Here is a 19,233-nt window from a genome sequence, read left to right on the forward strand (position 1 = left end):
TTAATTACAAGTAAGAATACTCAGTTTTTCTCAGTTTAATTGAATGTTATCTTTTAAGTGGACACTATTAAATGCAAAATAATAAGCTTATTTTTTACACTACACTATTAAAATCAGTTTGCCTTAGAATTTTTTTTTAAGACAAGGTGAAGTTATTTTTGTAAGAAGTCCCACCTATTTTTTGCAGCCTAAAATACCATTTACGGTTAGGGTTTGTTCTTCATGCCAGCACGATTTAACGAACTCTGAAGGTATTAAGCTTAGCATACTTTTAAGTAATTTAGTCATTTATAGCTGGGAGAAGAGTTGTTGCAAAACTAGGGTTTTAAACTGGTGCTTTATTAAATGACTTTTAAAAGTGATGGTAGGTCATGAAAAAGGTACACTAATAATTTTCTGTCAACCTTTAAAGTGTCAAAACATCTTTGCAGAGTGACTACTCGTATAAACTGTTAGTTAAGGGCTAATAAGTAAATATCATTCATTGCTTTTCATTCTATAATTGCAAACAAAATAAAAACACAGTTAAACTGGTATGTTTATAAGTTTGAGTTTTCTTCCTTCCAGATCATTCTGCGGTTTCATTGATGAAAAGTCAGATTTGGAACATTAGCTCTTTGTCGTGTCCTTCATACCCAGTCTTTTCTGGATTGAATCTTGGTGCCTTTTCAATGAGTTGTAGATGCTTAGAGTTGATTCTGCTGGCTAGATCGTACTGGTTAATAAGTGGTTTTGATTTTGTTGTTGTTATGGCTCTTATGTTTGTGTTGCCTGCTGGTCAGGCAACACTTATTTTTTTTTAGGTTGCTTTATGTTTATGTAGGGAAATTGGCACTAAGTACTAGTGTGAATATTTGTTTTTTTGTTTTTTAGTCTCTACTAGGCCTTTAGAGTCACTGTAAAGCCACTCTGGGCCTGTCTGTATGTGCTTATTAGAGGAATCTGACAGGTCAAATAAAATGAGTAGTGTGTCTGCCTCTTCCTCTCCTTCTCCCTCCTCCTCCCTTTTTTTTTTTTTTTTTTTGAATAATCAGTTACCATAACCACACAGTTCTACACTGAATGGCTTCTTATTTCAGTTTGCCTAAAACTGAACCAAGAGGTGATGGTTGGAGATGAGTTTCCTTTTAGGAGGAGGATCCCAATCAACATGCAGAACTTGAGTTGATGAACTCAGGAAAAGTTAGGACTTGTGAAGTTGTGTTTGGATCACTAAGAGTCAGTGCCAAATTTAAAATGACTAAAAATGTATTCTTTCATAAGGAACAGGCAACATTTCTAAAACTTTAGTATTATAGTAAATGTTACTTCCTATTAGAGTGAATAATGGATAACGTGAAAATAATTTTTCTAAACAAGTTTTAGGAACTATAGACAATTCTTCCTTAGATCCTCCCTTTTTCTTTTGCACATTCCTCTCTCGGTAAAGTCAATAGTGGTTTTTTGGGGGGCACATCACCCTCTTTATTTCCTCCAAAATTATTTCTACTTAAAGATACTTTTATCCTGGCATATTAGCATGCTTTCTGCACTTCTTCTTTGGGAGCATTAATAAGATAGATATAATAGAATTAGGTTGTGTGGAAGATGAGAGAAAGGTTTCGTAGAGAGAGTGCCTATGATTTGTTTACTCTTCATGTTTCAACTTGCTGTGTATCGATCTTAAATCTATGACTATTGAAGAATCCCCAAAGAATTTAAATTTAGCCTTTGCAGTCAGTATATAGAGAAATTAAGAATTATATTCAAAGAATAGAGGTTATACAAAAATGGACATACCTTTTCTTTTTTTTTCCAAATTCTTTGGTAAAGAAGTAATTTCAGTGCTTGCATTCCTGTTGGAAATTCTAAAACCTTTCTTGAATGAAGAGCATGTACACTTAGGGTTACTCCGCCTCTTTGCTTGGTTTCCTGCTTGCATTAAAGTTGGACAGTGTACAGTGGTGTAATTACAAAACTTGTTCCTTCCAACAATCGAATTTCTTATCCCTATATATAAAACTATTACAATTGTTGAGTGTGGCTGCCAAAAAACGAGTACAGAGGTGGGCATTGAGCTGCTCCAGGGTGTGTAATAAATGTTCTCATTTAGGGGATTTATGCTGTACATTAAAGTGGAAATGCTTTTGAACTTAGTTTTCAGTCTCAAATCATAAGTTTTGCTTTGAATCATTGAGGACATGTTTAAAAGCAGTTACAAAAATATCTGAAATATCAGAATTCATTATTTTGTCAACTGTATGTAAAGTATCTTGTCAGTTTTATAGATATTTTGGCTGTCTCTTGTGTTTCTTAAGTACAAATGTCTTTATAGAAAAATTCAGTTCTCTGTGAAGACTAGAAAATGTATTGTATATTGAACTAGTTCTTTGTGTTATTTTGATATTTAAAATAAATACAAAGTTCTTTGGTCCTCATACAGCATATCTAAGTTTCATTGAACACATTTCACAGCATGGGGGTGTGGTGCCTCCTTAAAAACTGAGTGCAAAGACCATGAACAAATGGAAAACCAAGGATTCTGGGGCACCTTTACTTACATTTTATTTATTTCTCGTAATTTAGATATTATTTTGAAACATTTCACATATTAAATATAGAAACCATTAAACTATTTAATGGTTTTAAGTGGCTAATTAATATAGATTCAAATACTCACAGTGACTGCTATACCTTGTTGAGTTGAAACAAACGTTTCAGTCACATACTTGCAATGTTAACTTGATGATTAATATTCACAGTATGAAATAATGAATATAAATTACGTGTCTTTGAAAACTATTGTAATTCATACTAACGTTTTTGTTTAAGAAAAACTGGTGGTGTTCTTATCAATCCTAAAGGATTCAAGAAACCTCTATAACAATTTTGTTTAAATATTAAGGAAACGGTTCAACTTTAGGCCAAATTGGGTGTTAGTGCATATAATTTCATATCTCACCTTCCTCATTTCGTTTCTCCACCCAGGGACTTCTTTCTACATATTCTGTGACCCATACCCATGTCCATGCATTATTTTTAAAGTTTCCTGCAGCCTTTCGAGGCAGTGTGATATGGTGGGTAAGGACCAGATTAGAGCCAAGCTCCCTGGTTGGGCACTTCCCAGCTGGCTCGTGTGCCCTGTATTGCTCACCTGTAAAATACAGGTAGGTGATGGTCCTTATCGTACAGGGTTGAGATGAGCATGTAACGGGCTAAAACAACCGCTGGCGTATACTAAGAGTCATATACAAGCTATAATCATCGTTACTAGATGCCTGCGGTGCAAGTGTATTCGTCAGGGGGTCGCCTGTCAGAACCATCACTTGTGAATCACTGGGAATCTCAGCTTTCATCTGTTTATCTAGCTTTGCTGTCAGCACCCCGAGCTAAGTAAGAACCAGCACGGAAACTCAGAGCCCCTGCTGCGGGCAGTCACTGAAATAAGTGACCTTCACACAAACTATAAATTTAACTGCCTTCATTTGCTTCCTTCCAGCCCGGGAAACCCCGAAAGAAAAGCTAATGAATGTCATTCTGGGCGGGGTACATGGAATAAGAGGATGGCTCACGCCAAGTTTTGCCTACTTAACGGTTTCACTTAAGGTTGCCCCTGGCAACCGCAATGCTTGCGGCTTTTCTTGTGGAAGTGCCGCTACTCGCCTCCCCTCAACGCAACCCGTTTGCAAAATCAAAAGGCGAATTTCAATTGTAAGCGACGGGTTCCAGGATGTCGCAACGACCCCGCCTCGCTTTTCGGCCCCTCGGCCCGGAGCGACGGGCGGCGGAGCGATCGTTTAAATGAAGCGCTGTCGTCTCATTGGCTCGGCGCTGCTGCTCGCCGATTCGCCCTTCTGCTTGCTGATTGGCTCTGAGCGGGGGTGGGCGGAGCCGCGCGTGCCCATTGGCGGAGGAGGGAAGTTTAAGCCGAGGCGGAGACCACACCGGTGGTGAACTCCCTGTCTTGTTCGCGAGTTCGTGGGGATCGTGTCTTGTTTTCTGGTGTGTGGGCGACTGGGAGAGAAAGGGGCGTGAGATCCTCCCGCGACCTCCGCAGCCGGCCCCGAGGGAAGCGAGGGCGTCCTCGGGGTCCCCTTCCGGAGCGGCTGGCGGGGCTCGAGCGGCCATGGCGACGCGGCGTGTGGGACGAGGCTGCGGGGCCGCGAGCCCCGCGGCCAGGGCGCAGGCGGCGTCCCCGCCGGTCCTGTCCCTCCAGCACTTCCGCACGAAGCCGTTCCTCTGCTTCGGCGACGTGCGCCTGGACGCCTCGCGGACGCTGCCGCTGGCCGTGCACAACCCCAACGCCGAGGCGGCCGCCGTGACGCTGCCGCGCTGCCCGGCCGCCGCCCGCGGCTTCCGCGTCCGGCCGCGCGCCTTCGTGCTGCAGGTGGGTCGCCCCGGGCCGGGGGCCCCCGGGGGGCACAGCCGCGTCCTTCGCCCGCTCGGGGCCGCGCGGTCCCCAGCCCGCGGCGGGGGCGTGGGCGCCGAGCGCGGCCAGGGCGCATGTGCGGGCGGGTCCCTGGCCCGGAGGGGACGAGCGATTGTCGCCGATGGCGGCGCGGCGGGGACCGTGCGGTTCCCCAGTGGTGGGCGACACTTGACGTCCGAGTCGGGGGCGGCGCCGTGCGGCTTAGGGGTCGCTCCTGCAGGTCGCCGGGAGCGCTTCGGTTACGGCGGCGCTTCCGTGGCTCCTGTCACCCCACCCGCGTCGTGCTTGCCTCACGTGTCAGGGAAACGGACGCCGCGGAGGGTCGGGGCCGCTGCTTATCCGGGTGGGATAGTGAGCGCGCGTGGGAGGTTGTCTGCGGCCGACAGGTGGAAACGGCCCGTCCGCGTGGTTGTCCCCCCGTGGGAGCGGTGGGTGGGCGGTCGTCTGGTTCGGGTGCAGCTGTCACGGCGAACGGACCGGTGGCTTGTCACGAACGTCGTGTCAAGACGTCCCCCCCCGGGCGGCTGCTTTTTCTGTTGTGCGGAACCAAAGTGTTTCTCTTTGTTTTAGAATTTACTCTTTTGATAGAGTAAAAGCTCCCTGTTCTGTGTTTTTTAAAAGCCAGGTGTTTCTGATGTGCGATGGTTTCTGCTTTAAGATAGAACTTGTCTCTGTGTGTGTGTGTGTGTGTGTGTGTTTGCCCTGAAAGACCGCAGCCACCGGCCTGTGCTGTCCCTGCGGGCGGGGCTTGGCGTCCGGCAGGTCCCTGCCAGGCCCCGGGAAGCGGACGGAGTGAGCCCGGGAGGCCGACGGCCGGGACCGCTCGGAGCTTTCTGGAGCGCGATTGCTTCGTCTGCGACATGTGCACAGTCACAGAACCCCCTGCCCAGGGACGTGAGGATTAAAGGGAAGATGCCTGAGCCTGGAACATTCCTGTTGAGCAAACAGCCGTCGTGGTCATGCTGGGGACTCCACAGAAGTTTGGGGGGAAAAAGAAATTTAGCTGATCCTCTTTATATTTTCTTGACAGAAGTCTTCATAATGCAGATTCTAATATATTTGAACTAGAAGTGCTGTACCTATTCTAAAGAAGTAGACGCATGTGATTAGATTTTGATAAAACCATTGGTAATCAAAATGATGTGGTGACTGTCGCATTGCGCCCTATACAATTCATATTTTGTTATAATTTTGTTTTGTTGCGAACCTTGTTATCATTAGTGGCTTTTTTGCTTATGATGAGATGAGATAGGTTAGGAAAGTCTCTTTGACGTGTTAAACGGTGTTACGGTATCGAGTGTTGGGCGACTAACAATTATTAATCTTCTACTGTATTCTAAGGTGTATATAGTTTGTTTTGCTGTCATGCATCACTACCGTTGTAGTCATTCAAAATGTGTTCTCTTGATTATAGCCTAAAGAAAAAATTGTTATTTCTGTTAATTGGACACCATTAAAACAAGGCCGAGTGAGAGAGATTGTGACATTTCTTGTAAATGATATTCTGAAACACGAAGTCATATTACTAGGAAATGCAGAAGAGCCAAAAAAGAAAAAGGTAATAAGTTTTAATCATTTTGTGATTTACTAAAAAAAAAAAAAAAAGTATTATGTAAAAAATTATTTTGCTCACAGCCTTGAAGTGAGCGACATACATAATATGCCTTATTAAAGCTAATATTCAACAGCTGTCAGCTGAATTTATGTGTTTTGCTTATTTTTGCAGAGGAGTCTTTGGGATACCATGAATAAGAAGAAAATTTCGGCCTCTTCAGGTCATGAGAAGATTTCAAGTATTCAAAATGTTAATAAAACATTTAATGTTTCTCAAAAAGTTGACAGAGTTAGGAGCCCACTTCAAGCTTGTGAAAATTTGGCTGGGAATGAAAGCTGTTCCCCAACAGAAAATAATTCTTTAATCCTAGAAGAAAATAAAATACCCATATCACCTATCAGTCCCATTTTCAAAGAATGCCATGGTGAAACTTGCTTGCCACTTTCTGTGCGTCGATCTACTACCTACACATCTCTTCATGCACCTGAAAACGGGGAACTGTTGCCATTAGAAGGTGCCAACATTTCCAAAGATTTTAATTTTAACGAGAAAGTCATAACTGACATTTCCTTTAACTCCATGAATAATATTAATGGCCAAATTGAAGAGGATAATAAACTTACTCTTACTCCAAACTATTCTTCAACTTTGAACATTACACAAAGCCAAGGAAATTTTCTAAGTCCAGATTCTTTTGTAAATAATAGCCATAAAGCTAATAATGAACTAGAATTGGTGACATTTATTTCACCAGATACATTTGTGAAAGATAATTCAAGGCCTGTGCATTTGGAATCAAAACCTGTACATGAAATTTATCGGACAATTTTAAGTCCAGATTCTTTCATAAAGGATAATTATGGGCTAAAAAAAGATCTAGAATCGGAATCAATTAATCCAATTCTATCCCCTCATCAATTTGTAAAAGATAATATGGCATATATATGTATATCTCAACAAACATGTAAATTATCACCATTAGCAAATGAAAATTCTCAGGCCTCGCAGTCTTCTCAACGGCAGAGAAAAAATGAAGTTTCACCACGTGTTCCTGAATGTCAGGGTTCAAAGTCTTCCAAAGCTATTTGTGAAGAACCCAAAGCTTTAGAAGTGAAGGCAAATTGTTACAGTTTTACAAAACAAAATCAGCCTAAATTTTCTGCAGTTCAGGATCTTAACGGTTGTAGCCACAATACCCAACATCAGAGACGCCCGATACTTTCTGCCACTGTTACTAAATTGAAGCCCACTTGTACCAGAGAAAACCAAACTGAGACTAACAGATCAAAGGCAAAAAGATGTCTCCACAGTGTGGTGGGTGAATGTGAAAAAGTCACTGATAATCAAGAAGGGAAAGATGCTCTTTACTCGTATCTCCCGGTTATAGATCCGGTAGGAGGTAAATCTGAGGGTGGTCAAAAGGTAATTACTCCTTCCTCCAAGACAGCTTTCGTTGCTCGTAAAAGAAAGAGTGAAGGAAACAGGGAGGATGGACATGTGATGCTTACAGTTACAGAACATGCAGAAGTGCAAGAAATCAAAACCATCCATTTTTTTCCTGTGGAGTTTAAAACATCGACTGTTAAAAAAACCAAAACGGTGATGACACCTGCCTCGAAACTTACTAGCAACAGAGAGAAATTACACCTGAAGAAGAAAACTGGTGAGTTGTTTGTAAAAATTTTAATGAAAGTTTACTTACAAAGGGCATATTTTTTGTTTCTTTGGGTTTCATAAATTTGCAATTGATAAGCTTGAATTAACGTATACTTTTCAGTTACCAACTTGCTTAGTGGAAGATGGGAGAAATGTAATGTGGGACTGAATTCTGAAGTAGTTGTGATCTTGTTCTTATTTAAACTTGATTTTCTGTTCGTCGTGGTTTTTCTGCATTACTTTTGATTTTTAAACATGACTTCATTAAAATACTTATCTTGATTAATGAGCTTTTGACACCCCGTTAAGTGTCGGACCCAGGGAAGTACTTCACTTGCCTCACCTTAGTGAAGGCCTATACTGGAAGGCCAGGGAGGTGCCTGGTCTCCATACTACCGTCTGATGGAATGCGGGAGAGGTCTCGGCATGCCCTGTGCTCCTGGCCACATCCTTCTCCCTCTGCCATTAATTAGGAATGAAGATAGGCCCCAGAGATCTGCACTCCTTTGGGAAAAGCCTCATTGTTCCTTCCCCCATGCTCACAGCCCTACTACCACAAAGAGTCAGGCCTAATCAGTCATGCCCTTTCAATCCACACTTTAAAACCACACTGGTTATTTAACAGATGATTTAAAAGAATCCTACGACTCCTAGGAAATATCACACATCTGTATTTTTATCTCATTTCTCTTTGAACAGACCTTAACTTGAACCATTTTCTGTGTCTCGCCACCTGTTTAAACTGTGTCCTCTGGGTTCACCAGCCTTCATTGATAAATACTTTTTATTTAATACTCCTCATTTTGTTACTTTGTGGAAACCTGCTTGTCCCCTGAGAACACTGCTTGCATTGGGACCCTCTCACTTTGTGTTTGTTTTCTCTCCTACTCTTCTGACCTTGGGGCTCCTGGTGGGATACTGGACCGCCTTCTCATATCTTCTTCCAGACTATAATTTCTCCTTCCTTAAAAACAAACACCCCCCCCCAAAAAAAAAAAAAAAGGAAAGCAAAGAGACCAGAACAGCTGGAAGCTTGTTTTCCTGCTTGTCACAGTGAAACATTGCTCTCAAGATTTTTCATCCGGCTTATGATACCTTCTCCAAACTACTACTGTCATTGTTCCTTATGATTTAAAAATCCTGGTAGAAGATCCTTCCGATATCCTGGCCTTTTAGTTCTTACCTACTTAGGCCACACTCTCTTGAAAGGTCTCCATCTCTCTGATTTCAGCATTTTCTCTAGAAAGCATTTTCTTTCAACTCCATCATTTTTCTACCCTTCCAACACCTGCAGTCCTTTAACCCATCACCATTGCCACAACCCACATCTCTGACATGCCCTCACTTCATTTCTTACTCATATTGGATTCCGTGGGTCATTATAATCACTTGATTCACCTCTCTTACCCTCATTGTGCTTGTCTAGAAAATTACAATACCAGTCTAACTCTGCCTACTCTGTGCCTGAACCTTGCTGGTGGGTCTTTAAATTCATGACCTCTAACCTCAAGTAAGCTCGTAACTCTGGCTTTGTTTTCCTGGTTTATTGACTTCATCACTTTGCTACAGACTATCTCAACCTCCCTTTTCTCCTGAAACCTCTAACACCTCCCTGTCCTTCTTGGGATTGATAATGGTCGCTGTCATTCATGGAGCACTTTCTCTGCCAGGCGCAGTTTTAAGTGATTTACTAGTACTTCCTTTAACATACAATTATACAAAGTAGGTTTATCATTACTAGTTTTAAGATGAGGAAACCGATGCTTTCAGAAGTTGTGTAATTCACCTAACGTCAGGAGGTAGTAAGTGATAAAGCTGGGGTTCTAGCCAGCCGGTGCTGTGGTCCTCCCTTGAGCTGGTGGTCTGCTTCCTGTTTCCTGGGGGAAATAGAATTTTGAAGACACTCACAACTGTCCTCGGACTGAGCTGTGCACAGGCGATCATGGGAGCAACAGGGGAGGCACGGTGCTTGGCTTCGTGTGAATGACGAGGACCTGGGAGAGATGTTTCAAGGTCGGCTTCCTGCAAAATCAAATGGTTCCAGGCAGAAGGAGTAGCTTGTGCAAGGTTTCAGAATCGGGAATTTCTCCTGTTTTTGTTAATGTTCAAATACAAAGAACCTTATAACCTAATAAATAGTATGTGTCAATTTGCTCATGTTCCTTATTTTCATAATTGGTATAGATTGGTGATCCCTGTAAATCAAAGCTAAGCCAACTTTTTCTCTAAAGGACCAGAGATAGGAAATATTTAGGTTTTGCAGGCCATATGATTCCTGTCTGAACTACTGCACTCTGCCCCAGAGAAGGGAAGACAGCCACAGACAATATGTAAATGAGCGTGTGGCTCTATCCACAGTTTCATTTATGGACACTGAAATTTGAATTTCATACAATTTTCATGTGTCATGAAATACCATTCTTTTGATTTTCCCCCCAACTATTTACAAATCTAGAAACGAGGATCATCCAAAAACAGGCAGTGGGCTGGATTTTGTGTGTGGGCCTTAGTTTGTTCTCCTTTGCTTTTATTCTTTGTCTGTAGTAGCAGTGTAAGCTGCTTTTGAGGAAGTGCACTGCTATTCTGGTTATTTGCCACTGTGGCTTTTACTGCGCTTTTCTTTGTAGGTATATCTCCTACAATCTACCTCAGTCACCTAGGTTAGGAATCTAGAAATCATGGAGTTCTCTTTCTCCATCACTTCCCTAGTCAGCTGGTTCTTAAGGCTTGTTGGTTGTACTATTAAAATAACTCTTCTCTAATTTGTCTCCACTGCTTCTGTTTTAATTTAAGTTCTCGCAGCCAACATGGGTCACAATAATTGCTTCCATTTAGCGGTCCATTTCTAGTCTAAACCCCTTTCATTCCGTTACCCATTGTTTCCTAAAGGATTGGAAGTCTGTCACTTCCATTGTAGCTTTTATTGGCCCCACCAAGTCATAGCCTAATGCCTGGCACGTAGTGTTTGCTTACTTTGTGCTAAGTGGATATGATCATGGGGAACCCAAATTTTAACTTTAAATCAGTTCATTCAGGGAATTTGTTTTTTAATGCTGTTATTCTGCTTTGTAATTCTTTTTAGAGTCATCAGTATACAAAACTCCTAATTCTAAAACAAACAAAAGGAGAAAGCGCATTGTCCCAGTGGCACAGTCTAACTTGACCTTCATAAAACCATTAAAAACAGGCAAGTGTTTATCGTCTTGACAGTCTTTGCAAAACCGACATAGAATGAAACACTGATTGTATTTCAAATGGAAATGAATTGTGCTTTGTTGTTGTTAAAGTGTGTATTCAGATAACAATGAGGATATATTCTTAGAGTTAATGAAATTGAGTAACAGTGACTTGGCATTTTTAAAAAACCAGGAGGTACTGCCTTAGTTTCCCTTTTTGCTTCGATTGCATTTCGTACCCCAAAATGCTTTGCACTATTTCCAGCAATTGGAAAAGGAACTTCTGTTCAGTGTTTTAGGTGATTTTGCTAGTAAGAACAATCTTTTGCTTTATATTATGTAGTAATTTAAAGGAAAATTTCTTACGCAATAACCTAATTGTATTCTTAGACATTCCTCGACATCCCATGCCATTTGCTGCCAAAAACATGTTTTATGATGAACGCTGGAAGGAAAAGCAACAACAGGGCTTCACTTGGTGGCTAAACTTTATATTAACTCCTGATGACTTCACTGTAAAAACAAATATTTCTGAAGGTAAACATTAAATTGATATTTAAATAATACTCTTGTTTTAACAAGTGATGTTTAACATAAAATTTTCTTTAATTATACATATTTTATTATAGTTAATGGCATTGTTCACTAATTCCTTGATATAACTGCTAAAGATTGTGTAGGTGAGAATTTTGGAAGGGATTCTCGACTAAAAGTACTGAACTTTTACTTTTTCTTCTTTCTTTTCATTTTCACACATCAGCCAATTCAATTTCCAGGTGAATTATTTTAATGTAGATTCAACCTGAGTTAACAGTGAAACATGGCTGCTGAGAAATCCAGTTCAGAGTAGTGTAGGTGCGTTAATGAAATATAATGTCCTGGGGAATACATTTAAGTCTGTGTGGCCTGATCACTTTAGGCAGAGTGACTCCACCTTCTTTTTTATTCTTTTTTTTGGTCTCTTCTTCAAGTACTTTAGTTTAGACATTTGTAGGCAAAGCTATAGAATTACGAGAGACCTGAAAACCAGTTGCTATGGGGAGTTTTTAAACATCTCAGTGTTTCCTAGAAAAGAGAAGACTTGGGTGCAGAGCAAGGAGGAAACATACTGTCCTTCGAACATTTGAAAGGTTTTCTCCTGAAAGAAGGAAACAACCTTTGTGCCGCTGCTCTCCCATAGACGTTACAGGGATTGATTCAAGTCAAGAAAAAGAAAATCCTTGTAGATACTTGACTTGTCCAACCATCATATGGGCTCCCTCCTAGGTAGTCACTTCTAGATTGCTGCAGTGTTCGAGCAGACTGCTCAGTGTTTTTTAAAGAATCGTGTATGTAGGGTTTTTACATCAATGGATCTTGAATTAAATGATCTCTTTAAGGTCACTTTTTTCCCTCCAGAGTAAACAAAGCCTGTTTTATTTCTCTAGAGAAAATTTAGTTTATAAAAATTCAAATTGTATTTCAAAATTCAATTGATTTAAAAAAAATCACATTCCTTTTTATTGCATAACAAAGATGGAAGCAGAGAACCCAGTGAGCCTGTTTGGTCGGCTTAGAGATGATAACGTGTGAACTGAATGGTAGTGGTGGAGGTTGTGAGAAGTGGTTAGACTTGGCGCACCTTTTGCAGGGAGGGCCAACAGCTTGCAATGACAGGTTGGCCTAAGGCACGGAGTGAGTGGTGACATCTTTATTTTGAGGTGGAAAAGGGGAGCACAAGCTTGGAATGGGCCCAGATAGACTCTGTTTTAGCCATCTGAAAGTGCATTTACTGCTAGATTGAAGGGTATATTAATGTACTGTTTAACCAGAAACATTCTTCCTTTTGTTTTGACCCAGTAAATGCTGCTACTCTTCTTTTGGGAATGGAGAGTCAACATAAATTAAGTGTTCCCAGAGCTCCGACAAAAGATGAAATGTCTCTCAGAGCTTATACTGCTCGGTGCAGGCTGAATAGATTACGTCGTGCAGCGTGTCGTTTATTTACTTCTGAAAAAATGGTGAAAGCTATTAAAAAGCTTGAAATTGAAATTGAAGCTAGGCGGTTAATTGTTCGAAAAGATAGACACCTCTGGAAAGATGTGGGTAAGAAGAAGATAATAGAAATCTGAAGATTAATTCTTTAAAAACACTGGAGATTTTGTATTTCAGAGTTAGATATATACATGGTTTGGCTTTGCTGCCTAAAATCTCACATACTTAAATATATTTGAGTGGAAGTATAGTTTATTTAAATTAACTTTTTCATATGTGATTATTTGTTCTTTCCACTGATGTCTTTCCATGAAATTTTATTTATTGTCTCTGATTGATTAGTGGTCTGAGCTTTATTGCTTTTTATCTGTGTTTCAGGAGAACGGCAGAAAATTCTAAATTGGCTGCTGTCATATAATCCTTTGTGGCTACGAATCGGTTTAGAAGTAAGTATACCTTTCAGTTTGTGAAAAAAGGTTACTTTTCAAATTATATACCTTTAAAAAGTAGCCTTTTAAAAAATTTTTTATTTATTTATAATTAAAGTTTATTGGGGTGACAATTGTTAGTAAAGTTACATAGGTTTCAGGTGTACAATTCTGTAATACATTAGCTATATGTCATGTGTGTTCAACACCCAGAGTCAGTTCTCCTTCCATCACCATTTATTTGATCCCTTATATGGTTTCACTTACAAAATCATTTGGTTAGCTTAATTGATCTTTCAGTTTAAAAATTACGGTCCTTTAATAAATACTGATTAGGTAACTAGACCATGCTGTTATATATTATTGCCATTTCATTTTATAGCAATTTTCCTGTTAGTTTCTTAATTTGGTACTAGATATAATAATGAGTATAGTAAGCTCCTTTTAGAGCATTCACAAATGACAATACCAGGCTGTTGTAAATACATTTTCAAGTTTAAAACTTTACAAAACCCATTGAGGTATGTATGATTATTTTCACTTCACAAAACAGAAGCTTAACTGGTGAGTGACTTGCTGAATGCCAATAATTAATCAGGATTTGCATCTATACCAGTCTGAGGCCATTTGTAACCATTCTGATGGAGCACAGATCATAAAATTGAGTTTTTCACATAGTGCTTAGTAGCTCAGTAATATTTAGAATGTTAAAACTAATTGAATTAGAAACATTAGTAGTTGACTATTAAAAATAATTTCTGCTGTGTTTTCATTCCCTTTAGTTTTTTACTGGTCTAATTTTATATTTTCTTTAGGCTTTTTACCTTTGTCACATGGGATATCCTATTCAATTTATTCTAGGTTTTAGAGTAACCTTGGGGACTGAAAGGAATCTTTATGATAACCTGGCTTTTATTTATCAAGAAACTGAGACCTGTAGAGAATAAGTAATAAGCCCGTTAATGTCACTTGGGTTGGTAGTGTCCTTACTAAGATTTCTTAATTTATTGAATTGAAATTAAATTTCTTATTTCTTTCAATGAAAGGTTAATGACAAAATTACATAGTACCTGGCTCTGCTTCACATGTCAGGTAATTCTGGAATGTCGACTAAGTAGTTGAAGCTCTGTTTTTGTGGCAGAGGTAGAGCACAGGAGAGTTAGACTTGCGGTGCCTTTTCCATGCAGTTCCATTCATGTTCCACTGCCCAGACCAAACACAAATGAGGCAGGAGCATATTATTCTCCCACTAGAGTCATCCAAGTCTCTGACGTTGGTGGGTGTGTGTAATTGTCTTACAGGGAAGGGAGGGGTGAATAACTGAACAAAATGTTTGAATTCACCATCAAACCTTAGCTTCTGTGAATGGGCCTGGCCTTTGAGGATTTTAAGAAAGTATCAAAGGCCAAAAAAATAAGTAAATAATGATAAAAGTTTTTCTATTTTGGCAGGTATTAATACTTTTCCATGCTTTCGTCCCTCCGACAAAAGAGGATAGTCAATGTATAGTTATTGAACATAATTTTATACGTTTTTAGTTTTTTCTAATTTCTTTAAAAATGATAAGCGTAATGAGTGGCATTAAACTGCCTTCATATTTAAATCATTATTGTAAACACATCTGTACTTCTCAGATTATTTCCTTAGATGATTCCCAGACGGTTTTTACCTTATCTGTTAGAAAATAGGAAATAGAGAATATGTAGGTTTCTGTGGCATCTTCATGACATCCGTACTGGGAGAGTTATAATTAAATTTGAACAACATACCTACATTTGAGAGTTCTTTAGCTTAAAGGAAAGAAATGAAATGCAAATATTGCTCGTCAGAAGATTTTAAAGAATTCATCTAAATTCTCAGCTTTTGTCTTTTTCACAAAATGACATATGGTAAAGTATACCATATACATTAAGAAAGGCACAAAACATATGTGTATAGTTTACAGGCTGTTTGGCAGCTATCGGTGTCACTTCCACACTATTTAGGAAGTAGAATATTGCGAGTTCCCTGGAAGGTTGTTGCATGCCTTTCCGTATTTCGTCCCTTTGCTTCTAAGAGATAACATAGTCCTGAGTTCAGCTTCAATTTCCTTCCAGACAGTTTTTGGAGAACTCATAGCTTTGGAAGACAACAGCGATGTCACAGGGCTGGCCCTGTTTATTCTGAAGCGCTTACTTTGGAATCCTGATATAGCAGCTGAGTACAGACATCCCTCTGTCCCTCATCTGTATAGAGATGGTAAGGAACTCTGCCCGCACCACATTCCCTGCACGAAGGGCTTCTCATGCTTCCTTTCTCTGAAAAATTTACCTGCTAGAGAAACCAATATATACATGTACTCTTTCCACCCCCCTCCCGCCCCCATCATTTCCTCCATCACTGTAATTACTTTTATCTGCTTGTTGTCTCTACCTACCCTCTCCCCCGACGTGGCTCTAAGCCCTATGGAGATCATATTTGCTTCAGTTTGCTCTTATCTGTGTGGCATTTAGGATGGTGCTGCACGTAGTAGGTGCTCATTAAGTGTTCTGAACTGAATTGCTTGGTGTCTTTGTGCCTGTGTTTCCTCCTGCATGGATTGGAAATATCCCGTGGTGTGTGCCCCATGCGTTACTGTATTAAATGGATTCAATCATGTAAAGCACTGAGAAAGGCATGTGGTGTTATTGTGTGCTCGCTGTCACTCTGTTGACTAATACATTATTATCATCATCATATTTTATAGTTCAACGAGCCTGTCACAGAGTAACTTGCTATGTTTTTTTGTACTTTATTTAAGGTCATGAAGAAGCTTTGTCTAAATTCACTTTGAAAAAGTTATTGTTGTTGGTTTGTTTCCTCGATTTTGCAAAAATCTCCAGACTTATCGATCATGATCCTTGTCTCTTCTGTAAAGATGCCGAATTCAAGGTATATTATTCATTTTATATATTACATTTTATATTTGAAATTTAAGACTTGTTTTATTGTATATTTTCTCTTTGCAAAATGTTTCTCAAAGAAGAGAATGCTTATCTAGTGAGTCCTTTCAGTAGTTCTAACACTCTACCAGCACATCACCCTATTCGTAACTTGGATTTGAGAATGAACAAAACTATGCTTTTGAGGAATTAATCTGGGGGGAAATTTCTTTCCTAATTTCGTATTTTAGCAAATTTATGCTAATTTTTAGAATATATTATTAATTATGAAAAAACTTTTAAAAGGTTTGAAATTGTAAATGTATGAGGTTTGCATTACTACCATATGATAGGAAACTAACAATCTTTTTATACTACTGTTAATTTTACTTTATTTCTATATGTACAGAATGATTTGAAGGATTTTTTTTTTTTATAGATAAATTATACTATTGGACTATAATACCTGCAACTTGTTTCTCCATAGGCTAGTAAAGACATTCTTCTGGCTTTTTCACGAGACTTCCTAAGTGGTGAAGGTGACCTTTCCCGTCACCTTAGCTTATTGGGATTACCTGTTAATCATGTTCAGACACCATTTGATGAATTCAATTTTTCTGTTACAAATCTTGCTGTAGACTTGCAGTGTGGGGTGCGTCTTGTGTAAGTATAAGAAATAGAATTATTTTACTTAATAGAACAGACTAGAATTTTCTGGAAAATGCTTTTCTGTATTTACACAATCTTTCTTGCTCTTTCATGTAATAAAATTAATTTAGGATTTAAAAAAAATTTGAAATAAACATCTGCGTCACTTTGGAAAAATGGTATCTATTTTAGGCCCAGAAACCCTGTCTCCTATCCACATTTTTGTTCCCTCCTGGCATGTGACTAGGGTGTGTCAGTAGGAACTACTGATGCTCTGGAATAGGAGTTGAGAAAAGCAGGGAACTAATTAAAACATCAGACATTTAGATACCACTTTATGTCTGCAGTGGTTCCATGAGTACTACATCATTTTCTACCAGTGTTAGCAGTATTAACCTTGTTTTATACAAGAGGAAAATTAAGATGAAGATGGACAATGGCTTGCCCAAGTTTCATATTGTGGTTCCGGGGTACGACTCAGGGTATCTGGTATCAAATCATATGATGTTTCCTGAGTAACAAACTGGAATCCTAAAATGGGCTTTGGTGTGAGTACAGTGAGTGTCCAGTTCCTGCTTTGGAAGGAGTGACCTTCAGCGTGGTACTCGGTTGGGCCTTTAGGATTTCTGGATTGGAGACATTCATCTTACTCCTAGGAAACTTTCTAGTTTGTTATGTTTATAGCATTTGTGACTAAGGAATCCCTAGATTTTTACGACTCTCCAGTTTTTCAAAAACAATACATGTCACTTGCTTCCTTCTAATTAAATGTCTCTGAATTTTCTTGTCTTTTCTGATTATGTTCTCACAAACAAGGTAGGGGTGTTTTGAACTTTACTGTAGCTTTCTGTCACTTGAACAATTTTTATATATAGGCTACAGCACTTACTGAAAACGTTCATTTCATCAATCCAAGTCATTCCATCTATTTTCTGGCCAGTAAGAATTCACGTTTTTAGGGTTTTCCCACTTTCCATGAGGAGCACTGAATGGTTCTGTGTTCGCTGCTGTTTTTCTCACAATGGAAGACATTTTTATGCTTTCACAGGAGTTAGCGCGGACTTAGCAGTGTTGGATGTTGATGCTTTGTGGTTGTGCAGGAACTCTCCCTAGTTAAAAGATTCAGTCTTGCAAACCAAATTTCCGTTGTCTGAAGTGTCCATGAAATAAATGGTCTTGGATCTTTGCGGTCCTTTGCGGGTCCCTGGGAATGGCTGACCCTCCAATGCCGGAAGTGACGTCAGCGGAGGTGACCTTGGTGTGCAGCTGCACAGGCCTGGAGACGGGGGAGGCCCAGGGTGGCCCGAGGCTGCTCGCTCTCTCTCTCCTTTAGAAATACGGGTCTCTAAACAGTTCTGCCTAACTTCAGCTCTATTCAGTAATCAGTTGGGGCCTGCTCTTTCTGTGGGTTGGCAATTATTGTATAGCAGATAAAACGCTAGTGACCTGGATGTTATTAGGGGCTTGGATTTCAGCTGTGGTGTATATGTCTTTGTAATATAGGCACTCAAGTAATTCTATGGTAATCTGGTATAGATTTAGGAGAGTGGACTTGGAAACTGAGGCAACGGGGTTTTCCTTCTGATCTTAGTTCTGTCTATACCAGCTATTAATATAATGACCAGGGGAGACTGACTTAACTTCTGGGCTTTGGATTCTTCATCAGCAACATATGAGATGATAATACCTGCTCTGTTGGGGGATTTGCCCCGAGCACTAAAATAGGAAAAGGATGTACTGGCTTATGTGAAGGATACAGTAGGCCCTCAATAAACATCCTGCTGCCTTTTAACACCCTTTCTGTATAGAACCCTGTTATTTTGTTCATGTGTGTTTTTGTGTGTGTATGTCTCATATTTCTTTCTTATATTTGTTCATTGACCTCAGCCCCCAGGCTTAAAATGAGAAATAACTCTATTTGCTGACTATGGAGGAACAAGATTTTGATAGTGTTTTGGAGTCATTCTAACCTAAAACTCTTTAAGTTGGGGGGAGTTCTGTGCGTGATAACTGAATTTAAATGAAGTCCATTTTTCTTACGTGTTTTTAATATAACAATCTCATCTGAAAACCACTTTCCTGTTTGTTAGGCGAGCCATGGAACTCCTCACACAGAACTGGGATCTCTCAAAGAGACTCAGAATTCCCGCCATAAGCCGTCTGCAGAAGGTACACAATGTCGACCTTGTCCTTCAGGTTCTGAAGTCACGAGGAATTCAGTTAAATGATGAGCATGGTGAGAGCTGAGCCATGCTTTCTCTTGTCGGTGACAACATTTAAGTATTTGTATTGTGCTGAAGGGCTGTCTTTTCATTTGCAGGAAGTCCCATCCTGTCTAAGGATATTGTGGATAGGCACAGAGAAAAAACTCTCGCATTGCTTTGGAAAATAGCATTTGCTTTCCAGGTATTCTATATACATTTGGTACATTTGCACTTTTCATCCGTTTGTCAAATCAAGACTAACACTTGTAACTACTACTTACTAG

At 39.8% G+C, this 19,233-nt stretch overlaps 1 protein-coding gene across 2 annotated transcripts in view; it reads left to right on the forward strand.

Annotated features, from left to right (window-relative positions):
* Positions 1 to 11,191: 11,191 nt before the first annotated feature.
* Positions 11,192 to 19,233, forward strand: part of ASPM (assembly factor for spindle microtubules) — a 31,826-nt gene continuing 23,784 nt past the window's right edge. Inside the window, exons 1-8 of one of the 2 annotated variants that reach the window (XM_081039311.1) lie at positions 11,192 to 11,332; positions 12,635 to 12,880; positions 13,148 to 13,215; positions 15,294 to 15,435; positions 15,977 to 16,107; positions 16,585 to 16,760; positions 18,836 to 18,981; positions 19,066 to 19,151. In XM_081039311.1, coding sequence (XP_080895437.1) covers positions 11,203 to 11,332; positions 12,635 to 12,880; positions 13,148 to 13,215; positions 15,294 to 15,435; positions 15,977 to 16,107; positions 16,585 to 16,760; positions 18,836 to 18,981; positions 19,066 to 19,151 — 1,125 coding nt within the window. In that variant the 5' untranslated portion in view covers positions 11,192 to 11,202. The remainder of the gene's footprint in view (positions 11,333 to 12,634; positions 12,881 to 13,147; positions 13,216 to 15,293; positions 15,436 to 15,976; positions 16,108 to 16,584; positions 16,761 to 18,835; positions 18,982 to 19,065; positions 19,152 to 19,233) is intronic. The other variant, XM_081039312.1, reaches the window with a different exon arrangement.

The sequence above is a fragment of the Rhinolophus hipposideros genome, assembly GCF_964194185.1.
Source record: "Rhinolophus hipposideros genome assembly, chromosome: 26".
Taxonomy (NCBI): domain Eukaryota; kingdom Metazoa; phylum Chordata; class Mammalia; order Chiroptera; family Rhinolophidae; genus Rhinolophus; species Rhinolophus hipposideros.